This window comes from Haliotis cracherodii, unplaced genomic scaffold (assembly GCF_022045235.1).
Source record: "Haliotis cracherodii isolate W230 unplaced genomic scaffold, xgHalCrac1.p SCAF_14, whole genome shotgun sequence".
Lineage (NCBI taxonomy): Eukaryota > Metazoa > Mollusca > Gastropoda > Lepetellida > Haliotidae > Haliotis > Haliotis cracherodii.
The window spans coordinates 25,300,284-25,314,083 of record NW_027266269.1 but is presented as its reverse complement, the minus strand read 5'-3'; the positions used below and the strand labels follow the sequence as shown (position 1 = coordinate 25,314,083).

Here is a 13,800-nt window from a genome sequence, read left to right as displayed (position 1 = left end):
GTGGTGTAGTGGATAGAGCATCTGTCCGGAGACCGCCTCTGTGATGTAGTAGATAGAGCGTCTGTCCGGAGACCGCCTCTGTGATGTAGTAAATAGAGCGTCTGCCTGTAGACCGCCTCCGTGGTGTAGTGGATAGAGCGTCTTCCTGCAGACCGCCACCCTGGTGTAGTGGATAGAGCGTCTGCCCGGAGACCGCCACCGTGGTGTAGTGGATAGAGCGTCTGCCCGGAGACCGCCACCGTGGTGTAGTGGATAGAGCGTCTGCCCGGAGACCGCCACCGTGGTGTAGTGGATAGAACGTCTTCCTGGAGACCGCTTCCGTGGTGTAGTGGATAGAGCGTCTGCCCGGAGACCGCCACCGTGGTGTAGTGGATAGAGCGTCTTCCTGGAAACCGCCACCGTGGTGTAGTGGATAGAGCGTCTGCCCGGAGACCGCCACCGTGGTGTAGTAGATAGAGCGTCTGCCCGGAGACCGCTTCCGTGGTGTAGTGGATAGAGCATTTGTCTGGAGACCGCCTCCGTGGTGTAGTGGATAGAGCGTCTGGACGGAGACCGTCTCTGTGATGTAGTAAATAGAGCGTCTGCCTGGAGACCGCCTCCTTGGTGTAGTGGATAGAACGTCTGCCTGGAGACCGCTTCCGCGGTTGAGTGGATAGAGCGTCTGTCCGGAGACCGCTTCCGTGGTTGAGTGGATAGAGCGTCTGTCTGGAGACCGCCTCCGTGGTGTAGTGGATAGAGCATCTGTCCGGAGACCGCCTCTGTGATGTAGTAGATAGAGCGTCTGTCCGGAGACCGCCTCTGTGATGTAGTAAATAGAGCGTCTGCCTGTAGACCGCCTCCGTGGTGTAGTGGATAGAGCGTCTGCCTGGAGACCGCTTCCGTGGTGTAGTGGATAGAGTGTCTTCCTGGAGACCGCCACCGTGGTGTAGTGGATAGAGCGTCTGCCCGGAGACCGCTTCCGTGGTGTAGTGGATAGAGCGTCTGCCCGGACACCGCCACCGTGGTGTAGTGGATAGAGCGTCTGCCCGGAGACCGCTTCCGTGGTGTAGTGGATAGAGCGTCTGCCCGGAGACCGCCACCGTGGTGTAGTTGATAGAGCGTCTGCCCGGAGACCGCTTCCGTGGTGTAGTTGATAGAGCGTCTGTCCGGAGACCGCCTCCGTGGTGTAGTGGATAGAGTTTCTTCCTGGAGACCTCCACCGTGGTGTAGTGGATAGAGCGTCTGCCCGGAGACCGCTTCCGTGGTGTAGTGGATAGAGCGTCTGCCCGGAGACCGCCTCCGTGGTGAAGTGGATAGAGCGTCTGCCCGGAGACCGCTTCCGTGGTGTAGTGGATAGAGCGTCTGCCTGGAGACCGCTTCCGTGGTGTAGTGGATAGAGTGTCTTCCTGGAGACCGCCACCGTGGTGTAGTGGATAGAGCGTCTGCCCGGAGACCGCTTCCGTGGTGTATCGGATAGAGCGTCTGCCCGGAGACCGCCTCCGTGGTGTAGTGGATAGAGCGTCTGCCCGGAGACCGCCACCGTGGTGTAGTGGATAGAGCGTCTGCCCGGAGACCGCTTCCGTGGTGTAGTTGATAGAGCGTCTGTCCGGAGACCGCCTCCGTGGTGGAATGAATAGAGCGTCTGTCTGGAGACCGCCTCCGTGGTATAGTGGATAGAGCGTCTGTCCGGAGACCGCCTCCTTGATGTAATGATACAGCGTCTGTCCGGAGCCCGCCTCTGTGGTGTAGTGGATAGAACGTCTGTCCGGCTGGGGTCAATGCTCATAATATCAGTCACTAGTTGTCTGGTGAAGACTTGATTATGAGTCGGTCGCCGTCATTTAGCTTGAATATCGCTGAGTGCGGCGTTAAACAACAAACAAACAACAAACAACAAACAAACAAGAAAAGAAACTCCAATGAACTCACATGCGCAGAGTTAATGTTAGCTTTTAATACTTCATGGATAAATATTTAATATTTTTTTATCTAAAACACACAAAATAAATATGTGAATAACATTACAATATCCGCTTCGTTCCCCACGCAAAACGTATTGGGTATTAGTTTCAAATTGGCTTCTCCAAATGTTATATCGCGGTTACAATGTCAACGTGTCTCAGATATGGGCCAGGGTCAGTGAGAGTAAAGCTTCTTCTACAGTCAACACAATTCGCCCAGTCGCGCCTCTCGTAGTCAGCGGGAGGCGTTGTAACACGCCCGCGAGACAATGTCGCCCTCAATAAATCTTTAAACTAAACATATCGATAAAACTAAAGCGCAGTTTATAGACAAATTATATGTCAGTGATAATATTTAATTCGAAATCATTTTTGTAGTATGACAATGATTTGGGGAATTTAAGGCTGATTATGTGTTATTGACATAAGTGAAATACAGCTTTGGCCTTTATGTCTTTTCTCGGCTGGAAAAATCCTATATTTTTGTTTATGAACGACTAAAATCACGCGTTTGTGGTTAGACATAATGTCACTGGCCCAATTCAACATATGGTGAAACAGTTTAAAAATAAAGCCTCGACAAGAAAATACAGGATAAAGATTATTTTTAGATGAGGAAGTTTACTTGGTCGCGTTTCTGTATGTGAAGTCAATCCTATGAAAATCGTAGCTACATCAAAATCCGATTGAGATAAAAAGATCTAATAGAAAACCCCAAACCGCTGTCTTAAAATACGAGAGCACTAAATAAACAAGACCCTTGAATTTATAATAGCGACTTCCGATTGTGTCAATTTCCGGTCTTAACAGCTGCAAAGTAAGTCGCCATGGCAACCACCCTGCAAAACCAGTCCACGGTTATTTTTTTTCGTAAGAAAGTCACATTCAGTAACATACCTGTTGATCTTCCGGATCTGTCCTGGGAAATAACTGAAGAGGGTCTCGCTCAAAGTTCGGCCGGTCACCGAGGTAGAAACATGGAGCTCCGTTCTGGGCAGGGGGTTGTGTCGTCTGCTCCGGGTAATATGGCGGGAAATTGGCAGGAGGGAGGACAGTACCCACGTGGCTTTGAGACGATTCGTGACTTGCTTCCATTTGTGTCGTGGGCATCAGAAAGTACTGGAAGGTGAGAAGTTTTGTAAGATAAGTGTCATCTCTAAGTGATAATGAATGTTAGGCTGGTAGGGTGAGACCTGAAGTGACATTTTTTTCAATTTCACGGATTTATGTTGTAAGGCTCCGCGTAAATCGTAGTTTGCAGAAACTGAGACTATGTTCAAAAGGAGGGCATACACGTTACCACTCAGCATAGAGACCATAGATCATTGAGCATAGAACAACTGCCTTGGCCACTAAGTCGTGTTTAATTGCTGTTCATCTCCACGTTGATATTTTCCAGCTATTTCACCATGGCCGGTAAATCACTGAAGCCGGGCCCCGTTCCACAAAGCGATCTTGGCACTACGTCCGTCAAAAGTTATGCTCATTTTAGCGCTGAGATCACTTTGGACTATGCTATCGAGATAGGATCTTTCCGACCACCTGATCCTATAGTAACTCGTTTGTCGTTTAACTCAACGTAAAGTCCACTCTGGACCAAACAAACCATTAATAAGACGAACAACGTCCAACGCTATCGAGGTACGATGGCACGAAATAAACCTCGTCAGCGATCCTGACCATCCGACCATTCAGCCACGCTTACGCCTATTCTAACCGGAATTCCTGAAGGCGGCTTCATTCTAAGTACAACAGTTTATACTCTGCCCTCACGAGCTATTTCAGCACCGTTTTATTATTTTCGGACGAATTTCGTGATGTAGTCCTCACAAAAAATAAAAATAGTCTATCTTCACGTATTTAAAGTAGAACCCCGATTTTACAACAAAGAACCCCAAAAGGTTTATTAGTTACACTAACATGAGAGGGGCGTTGGAGTAGCCTCGTGGTTAAAGAGTGCTCTCTTCGCGCCTAAGTCCCGGGTTCGATTCCTCAGTTTGATACACTGTGTGAAGTCCATTCCTAAGGTCCAGTTACCGTTATATTGCTGGAATGTTAAACGGCGTAAAATCAACTCACTCACTCACTCACTTAGGGGCGATAATACACAGCATCCCGGATGTTTTCCTTTTTAACCAAAATGTGGGTCTGAAGATTTTTGGAACAAAACAAAATTTGCGAATGGTGTTTCGATATACATGTACCTGAATTCATTTTACCAGGAACTGACCGCACTTAAACAAACTGACCCGTGAAGATCCGGGGTAGAATAGGTCTTCAGCAAGCCGTGCTTTCAGTAAACGGCGAATATGCCTGTCGTAAGAGGCTACTAACGGGATCGGGTGGTCAGACTCGCTGAATTGGTTGATGCATGTCATTGTATCCCAATTTCGTGGATCGATGCTCATGATGTCAATCACTGATTGTCTGGTCCATACTCGATTATTTACAGACCGCATATTCACATAGGTGGAATATTGCTGAGTGCGCTTCTAAACAACCAACCAACCAAGGTACGATAGACACGCTAAGGTACGATAGACACACTAAGGTACAATAGACACACTACGGTACGATAGACACACTAAGGTACAATAGACGCACTACGGTACGATAGACACACTAAGGTACAATAGACGCACTACGGTACGATAGACACACTAAGGTACAATAGACACACTACGGTACGATAGACAGGACTCCATAGTTTACAGACCGCCGTCATATAGCTGGAATATTGCTAAATGCGCGTTAAACAACAAACAAACAAACAAAACTTAAACAAACTAATAACAATTGTCTGACCTTCCCGATAGTAGTTATGTTACATAATTTACATACATAGAAAAATATACACTATATTTATAAAATGAGTCATGCAGCTAAACGGAAACTTTCACTGTATTGTGATGTGGGGTGACCTCGTTGTCTTGGGCGTAGCAGTTCGCCCTGCAGAGTTGCGTCCCTTCATCGTGATCAAAATATGATCCATGTTCGGCTATTTCGGCTATCCTTGTTTGGTTATTCGGCACAATACCCGTCCTCAGGGGATCCCACAAGATGAAAAAGTTTAAGACAGGGTTTTCCTCCCACACTAAGCTGTGTCTGAAATACTGCTGGCGGGGGCGTCACGCACAGCTCATTGAGACGTGGGCATCACGTTCAACTGTCAGTAGACATTCCAACAAGAAAGAGGAGTTACTATGACGACAAAATGTGATGATAGTGATATCGATGGCAATGATACGCAAAAAATGATCATGATTATCGGAACGGTTGTGATAACTGACACTGCTGCTGATGTGGTGGTGGTTATACTAATTACAGTGTTAGCAACAGAGCTACTACTATATACTACTACTACTACTACTACTACTACATGTGATGCTGCTGCTGCTACTACTACTACTACTTCTACTACATGTGATGCTTTCACTACTACATTTGCTGCTGCTACTACTACAGCTACTACTGCTACTCCGACTACCACTGTTGCAGCTGCCACTACTACTACTCCTTATACTACTTCTTCTTCTTCTACTACTACTACTACTACTACTGCTTCCGTTGCTGCAACGGCTGCTGCTACTACTACTACTACTGCTACTCTGACTACCACCACTACTACTGTTGCAGCTGCCACCACCACTACTACTACTACTACTACTACTACTACTACTACTACTACTATCGATATCGACAAAACTATTATAAAATGTTTCTATTTCTACCAAATACCTGTTCTCGTACTGAACAACAGCCGGGGAAAAATAAACTATACACTTGAAAGTTCACGCTTCACTCAGCTCATAACTGTGTCCTGTGAAATTGCGAACCCCATGTCCCTTGAGACGTGAGTGAGTGAGTTGGGTTTAACGCCGCTTTTAACGGTATTCCATTTATATCACGGCGTGTCAGCTTAATGTGGGAGGAAAGCCACAAGTGATGCAGGTCTCAGACGTTTACCACTTCGGTGAAACTCCCGAGCAGGGGTATGGTGCTGACAAACCGAGAAACATAATCGGGGCGAACCGGGATTCGAACCCACAATCATAGGTTTCTGGCGTTCCCAAGGGACGCAACTCTGCACAGCGAATCGCGGCGCCTTAGATGACTGGGCCACCCGTGCGCCCCTCCCTTTGAGACGTGTGTACATCACCTGTTGTGAGATATTCATTGATATGATGCATATTATATTGCATTTGATACCCGTATCATTACGTCACCATCGAAAAAACCCTCCTTGTTTGTTTAACTTTTAGGACCGCCTCCGTGGTCTAGTGGTAGAGCGTCCACCCGTAGAGCGGAATGTCCGGTGTTCGATCCCCGGCCGCGTCATACCAAAACTGGTTAAAAGATGGTACTTGACGGTACCCTGTCTGGCATTAGGGGCTAAACCAAGGACTGGTCGGCTCGGAGTCAGTATACTGTGTCTGAGTGGGGTATTCATTTTAAACTGCGGCATGGTGTCTCAGTGTAAAAGCACTATAAATCGGCATCAGTCCTGACTAGTACAAGCAGCCACACACACACACACGTGCATGCACGTCGGTTTATAAGTGCAATAATCTTGGACGCGACGTTAAACCCCATTTCACCTCACCTTGTTTAACTTTTAGCCATCATCAAACATTTGTTTAACTTTCTTTCGCCCGGAACTTTAGATATCAAAGGGCATGTAATAATTACAACGTAAAAAGCCTGAAATGCCTAATATAATCAAGAAAAATAACTAAACTAAACTAAACATTCTTAAATGTTCTTAAAAATTGACGAGGCCATGATGTGTTTCATGAAGACAGTGTATGAGCCATAGAGTGAAAACAGTGTATGAGACATAGAGTAAAGACAGTATATGAGACATAGAGTGAAGACAGTGTATGAGACATAGAGTGAAGACAGTGTATGAGACATAGAGTGAAGACAGTGTATGAGAAATAGAGTGAAGACAGTGTATGAGACACAGAGTGAAGACAGTGTATGAGACATAGAGTGAAGACAGTGTATGAGATATAGAGTGAAGACAGTGTATGAGACATAGAGTGAAGACAGTGTATGAGCCATAGAGTGAAGACAGTGTATGAGCCATAGAGTGAAGACAGTGTATGAGATATAGAGTAAAGACAGTGTATGAGACATAGAGTGAAGACAGTATATGAGATATAGAGTGAAGACAGTGTATGAGACATAGAGTAAAGACAGTGTATGAGCCATAGAGTGAAGACAGTGTATGACACATAGAGTGAAGACAGTGTATGAGACATAGAGTGAAAACAGTGTTGAGACATAGAGTGAAGACAGTGTATGACACATAGAGTGAAGACAGTGTATGAGACATAGAGTGAAGACAGTGTATGAGCCATAGAGTGAAGACAGTGTATGACACATAGAGTGAAAACAGTGTTGAGACATAGAGTGAAGACAGTGTATGACACATAGAGTGAAGACAGTGTATGAGACATAGAGTGAAGACAGTGTATGAGCCATAGAGTGAAGACAGTGTATGACACATAGAGTGAAGACAGTGTATGACACATAGAGTGAAGACAGTGTATGAGATATAGAGTGAAGACAGTGTATGAGATATAGAGTGAAGACAGTGTATGAGACATAGAGTAAAGACAGTGTATGAGCCATAGAGTGAAGACAGTGTATGAGACATAGAGTGAAGACAGTGTATGAGACATAGAGTGAAGACAGTGTATGAGACATAGAGTGAAGACAGTGTATGAGACATAGAGTGAAGACTGTGTATGAGACATAGAGTGAAGACAGTGTGTGAGACATAGAGTGAAGACAGTGTATGAGACATAGAGTGAAGACAGTGTATGAGACATAGAGTGAAGACAGTGTATGAGACATAGAGTGAAGACAGTGTATGAGACATAGAGTGAAGACAGTGTATGACACATAGAGTGAAGACTGTGTATGAGACATAGAGTGAAGACAGTGTATGAGACATAGAGTGAAGACAGTGTATGAGACATAGAGTGAAGACAGTGTATGAGACATAGAGTGAAGACAGTGTATGAGACATAGAGACTTACTTGTTACAGCCACACGATTTCCCTTTGCTATTTTCATGTTCATAAGACCATCCGATCTTATATAGAACCGAGTTCCCCAATTCCGATACACCAACACAATGACAGAAATAATGCCGATTATATCTATTCGTTTCGTGGAGTAATTCCATTGGGAAATTACTGCCAAGTCCGCGTCATTTGGTTTCGTGTTGTGAAAAATATTTAAAAGAAAACTTATACTCTTGCGTCACACGGCGTGAATTCAAACGCCTGGGAAACATTTAATTGAAAGATTGGTGGCTGTTATGGTTCACTGGTTTTGCCCCTGCTGATTTATCCTTCATATCAGCTGCCTCGGTATAATAAATTAATGCAAATAGTTTCTAAATGGCCCGTTATGTTGGGTTTTTTTTTTTAAATCGGGAAGGTGTTTGATGGAATATGGTTCACAGTGGTCTTGTGTTGCTTTCAGTGCCTTGCTGTTCAAACTATTTGCACTTGATTCACGTACGTTCGCTAGCAGGGGAGTTGTTCGGGATGAATTAATATGGTTTTACGCCGCTTTAGCAAATTTCCAGCAATATCACGCCGGGGGACACCAGAAATGGGCTTCACACATTGTATCCATGTTGTTTTGGATGAAGCAGGACAACAGTTGCAGGAGTAGAATTAAAGATACAGTTAACAAACTTAAAGGGACCACTAATTATAGTTGGTTATAAGCACCCTCGCCCATTGTTAAAAATGAAAGCTTTCCGCCATACTCTTGTCTCGTCGTTCTGGATATCTTGTCACCATATCATATACAGTAAACTACGGTTATAACGAACCCAAAGGGACCACTAATTGTAATTCGTTATATACGTTGTTCGTTATAAGCATATGCACAGCATATATGAAGCAATGGGACGGGACAAAAAACTGTTCGTTACAGCCGTCGGTTCTTAAAAGGCGTGTTTGTTATAAACGTAGTTTACTGTAAATGAACACTTAAATCCGTCCTTATCTTGAAACATATTAATATTCGACTGTATTACTAATATTAAATACATACAACTTCTCTGTACATACTATATTTCGTGACCCGTGAAGATCCGGGTTAGAAATGGTCTCCAGCATCCCACGCTTGTCGCAAGAGGCGACTAACGGGATCTGGTGGTCAGGCTCGGTGACCCGACTGATGCATGTCATCGTATCCCAATTGCCTTCATAGATGCTCATGATGTCAATCAATGGAATGCCTGGCCCAGACTCGATTATTTACAGACCGCCGTCATATAGCTAGAATATTGAGGGATACGGCGTTAACAAACAAACAAACAAACAAACAAACAAACAAACATAATATATTTCGCATTACTCTGATCAGTCCTCGTCGTTTTAATTAATGGCATACAGCATTGCGTTTCTAGTGGCCACTCATAAGCTACATGTATGAATGAAGCCTTGTGTTGACGCTACACGCTTGACTCTCTTACTTACAGGCTATCATCTTTCCAAATTCGCAGATAACGCAAAAGGCAAATAAACCCGAATAACTGGTCCCAAACCACAATCGTTATGGGTAGTAGTTCACCTACATATTCAGATGTACAACTGGTGTCATTTCCATTCATCAAATTGTGTTACGAAATTGGATCCCCATTTCGCGTTATATCGAGGATGACAGCTCAGGTGTCATCTGAGTAGAAAGGAAACACGGTCTAGTTGTTTCTGTTGTAAAAATGCAAAGATTATGTTTTTGGAAGAGTGAATGAGTTAGCAACTTCAGTTATCTATTCAAACCAACTTCGGCTTGCAATCAAGAGTGATGCTGTGGTGTTGGATACAGAAAACATTGCTTATGGATGGTTTTGGTTTGTGTTAAGAAGGAAGCAGTTAGAGATCGACGGAACCGTTATTATTTTTGTTGGTGTTCAAGGTTTCTTAAATATTTCACCAAGAAATGATCCTGCGTTTACAGATTACCGATTTGGGAACAGGACAACGCTATGGCACACTGGTGATGATAATACGTGGTTAAAAGATACTCAAGATGAACCTATGACGTGTGATGACAGTTGCTGGTTCATATGTTGAATGTCAGCTCCGTGTATTCTGAAATGCTACATCTGACGTCTGATGTTAGTGGGGATAACGACTGTCTATCACATACAGAGACCCCTCCCATGTGTGATTGTCAAGGGGAAATGTGTTGCGCTGTCAATTCCAGTTCTTCTTCTGGAATGGTACATAAGACACCAAGCGTTAGTCCGGATAACGACTGTCCATTATATAGAGAGACCCTTATCATGTGTACAGTGTGACTTCCCTTATCCGGACTCTGTGAGAGTGGATTCCTCGTCTTTCTGTTTTTTACTCTGCTCTATTTTATTCCACAGAAACTGTTGTCGTGGATGTACAGATGTTCTGCCACTACCTGCGAAAGTGACGTCACACGAGACACGAACAAGACGTTACGACGTAATAGAAGACGCGGGGATTACGTATTCTTAAAGTGTAAAGAGAGGTTACGTATCAACGTATTAACGCGGAGCTACTTTCTCCTGGATTACTAAGACGCCATCGTGTAATTTTCAATAGAATATCGTGTAACCATGGATACCAAATGGATCTGTTTGTGAAAATAAGCATTGGGCAAGGTAGGTACCTTATTTTCATTTAATAATCACTATAGGGGCGGTCGGGTAGCCTAGTGGTTAAAGCGTTCGCTCGTCACGCCGAAGACCCGGGTTCGATTCCCGACATGGGTACAATGTGTGAAGCCCATTCCTGGTGTCCCCCGCCGTGATATTGCTGGAATATTGCTAAAAGCGGCGTAAAACCATACTCACTTACTTACTTTATAATCACTATCGAGACTGACCTTGTCAACACGCTGTCTCACATATATTAATATATCATACACAATAATTATATTGATGTTCACAAACTACAGTTGGTTTACACAGTTTCGTCGAAGACATCTTGACCAATGTTCTATTGAAAGACAACCATTATGTTGAAGAGCAGGGATTATGAAACGGTGTATGTGAAAAAAAGTTTTGTTTTGTTTGTTGTTTAACGCCACTCTCAGCAATATTCCAACTATATGACGGCGGTCTGTAAATAATCGAGTCTGGACCAGACAATTCAGTGATTAACATCATGAGCATCGATCAACGCAATTGGGATACGATGACATGTATCAACCAAGTCGGCGAGCCTGACCACCCGATGCCGTTAGTCGCCTCTTACGACAGGCACAGTCGGTTTTTACGGCAAGCATGGGTTGCTGAAGACCTATTCTACCCCGGATCTTCACGGGTCGTGAAAGAAGGTACGAGCTACGGTACAAAGGTAATTCGTGAAACCGAGGACGGTAGGTTAGCCAAGTGTTTGAAGCGTCGCTTGTCACGACGAAATTCGATTCATCACATGGGTTCAATAATTGAATTACATTTCTGGGGACCGCCTCCGTGGTCTTGTGGTAGAGCGGAAGGTCCGGTGTTCGATCCCCGCCCGCGTCATACCAAAAGACGTTAAAAGATGGTACTTGTTGTTACCCTGTCTGGCGCTCGGCATTAAGGGGCTAAAACAAGGATTCGACGGCTCTGAGTCAGTATACAGTGTCTAAGTGGGGTATTCATGTTAAACTGTGGCATGGTATCTCAGTGAGCTATCACTATAAATCGGCATCAGTCCGGACTAGTGCAAGCAGCCACACACACACGTGCATGCACGTCGCTATATAAGTGCAATAATCTTGGACGCGACGTTAAACCCAATTTCGCCTCATCACATTTCTTGTGTCCCCGTCTTGATATTACTGGAGGGTTGCTAACAACGGCGTGAAACCATAATCACTCACAATTATGACTTTATACCCATTCGGGGCCCCGCTTTTTTGTCGGAAGTGACGTAACCAGCTACATCTCTCAAACCACGAACTTAGCAACTTAGATTTTCTCTCGTCAGAAATCAACGGCCAATGACAATGCTTCTCCTGGACTCGAGTTGGGCATATACTTAATTGAAAATAACGGCCTCTGCTGAACAAGATCTCGATATATCTAATCGAATCGGAAGAAACGTAGGGCGAGGGGGATTGGAGGATCCCGACTCGATTATTTGCAGAACACCGTCGGTCATACAGCTTGAATATTGCAGAGTGCGGCGTTAAACAACAACCTACGTGTGTGTGTGTGTGTGTGTGTGTGCGCGTGTGTGTGCGTGTGTGTGTGTGTGTGTGTGCGTGTGTTGTTTCTGGTATTCTCGAGAGGAGGCAGGGAAACTTTGAGTCTGGTGATACTGTTCGTTTGAAGCATGAAAGAGCAGTGTGTTTCCAATGAAAATAGCGCAAATTATGCTTCTCGTTTTCCAGATGTGTAAATACACCGACACTCGATAACATTTGCAATTGCCGACACGCCATCATCAAATTTCCTTGAAAATTGTTCATAAACCGTATTGGCATCTGAAACAAGTCGTTGTCTTAAAGTCTACAAAAGCCCTGAAAAAAACCCCATGAGTAATTGTTTGCGGAATAATGCACGTGCAGGTACCTAGAACAAAACACGATTGCAGAGGCGTGACACCCATCCGTGTACTTCCGCACATTGTGGAATACACAAACCAAGCTAAATAGAAATCTTATTCGCTTTGTTGCTGATATTTTTTTAAAAACCTCTTAGACATCGAGGAAAGCTGGTACAATGAGGGTGTCATGACGGTTTAATGAACCGCGTCCCAAGAAAGTTTGGCAGCCTATTTTATATGTTCCGTCTGAACGCATCTGTAACGTTCTTGATTTATACTTTCAGGCAGTGAAAAGGCTCTTTAAAGCGTAGTAATATTGACGCCCTTTCGTTTGGAGATAAAACATAAAAATGGAAAAAAAATAAGGAAAATTGTCGCAAAATTTCATGCGAGTCAACATAGCGCTACATGCCGCTGTAATGGGCCGATAATTATATTACATCATTTTGAAAAAAAATACCTCACGCCATTGCAGTAGAGACTGAAAGTTGTTTGTTCATTTAATATAACGCGAAGGCTCTTTGTTTGTCTTTTTAAACAATGGCTTTATATTGTGAAATGTTGGTGATAGATTCACATGAATAAAAAAGGGTTTTTTACATTTTAATAAAAGTAAGCTACATGGGTTGAGATGGGATTGACCTACACAAAGAGCTATTTTAAATAAGGCGTCTTTCAAAACTTCAATGTAACTTGAAAATGACAAATTTTAGTTTATGAATCTGCACGTTGTTGCATAAAAATGTAAAGTCTTAGAACGTTGATGTAATTACAACTTAAATCAAATCGTTTTGTTAGAATTTCATTGACACTCAAGAAGAGGTGATGTTTGAATAGCGCAAAAGGAAAAAATGCCAAGTCGTTCAAACAATTCTCAGGTAGTCTTGTGAATTTATCCATCCATCTAGAAATAAAAATTACACAGGCAACACACTGCTGAACATTGTCTCAAGTCGTGCCCATGCGCTGAACAGGAATGATGGTGTCTAGAGTTGCCTCCCTTAGACCAGAACTGTTAGTACTATTACCCTGCTGACGTGCCTGAACTGTTAAATAAATAAAAGCTTTTTCCAACAAAATATCTCCATATTGTAAGTACGTGTCCCTTTACTATTCCAATGAAATCTAACATGTAAATTAGGAAATCTGTGGTATTTTTTCTTGCAAAACAATTCTTTGACAAAGGAAAGTGACACGGCTTCCATTCCATTTCCTTAAAGCTACTGCCAAACTGACCTCTGTTCGGAGGACATATTTCTTCGAATCTCAAAGTCATTCCGAGGAGGTCATGGTTTGTGAGCATCATACCGTTACTC

General features: G+C 43.8%; 1 protein-coding gene across 3 annotated transcripts in view; it reads right to left on the bottom strand.

The window, feature by feature from the left end:
* The window catches only part of LOC139461112 (uncharacterized), a 56,916-nt gene that overhangs the window by 15,151 nt on the left and 27,965 nt on the right, over positions 1-13,800 (bottom strand). For all 3 annotated transcript variants that reach the window (XM_071242648.1, XM_071242647.1, XM_071242649.1), the window contains exon 2: positions 2,838-3,059. In XM_071242648.1, the coding sequence (XP_071098749.1) occupies positions 2,838-3,050 (213 nt within the window). In that variant the 5' untranslated portion in view covers positions 3,051-3,059. The remainder of the gene's footprint in view (positions 1-2,837; positions 3,060-13,800) is intronic.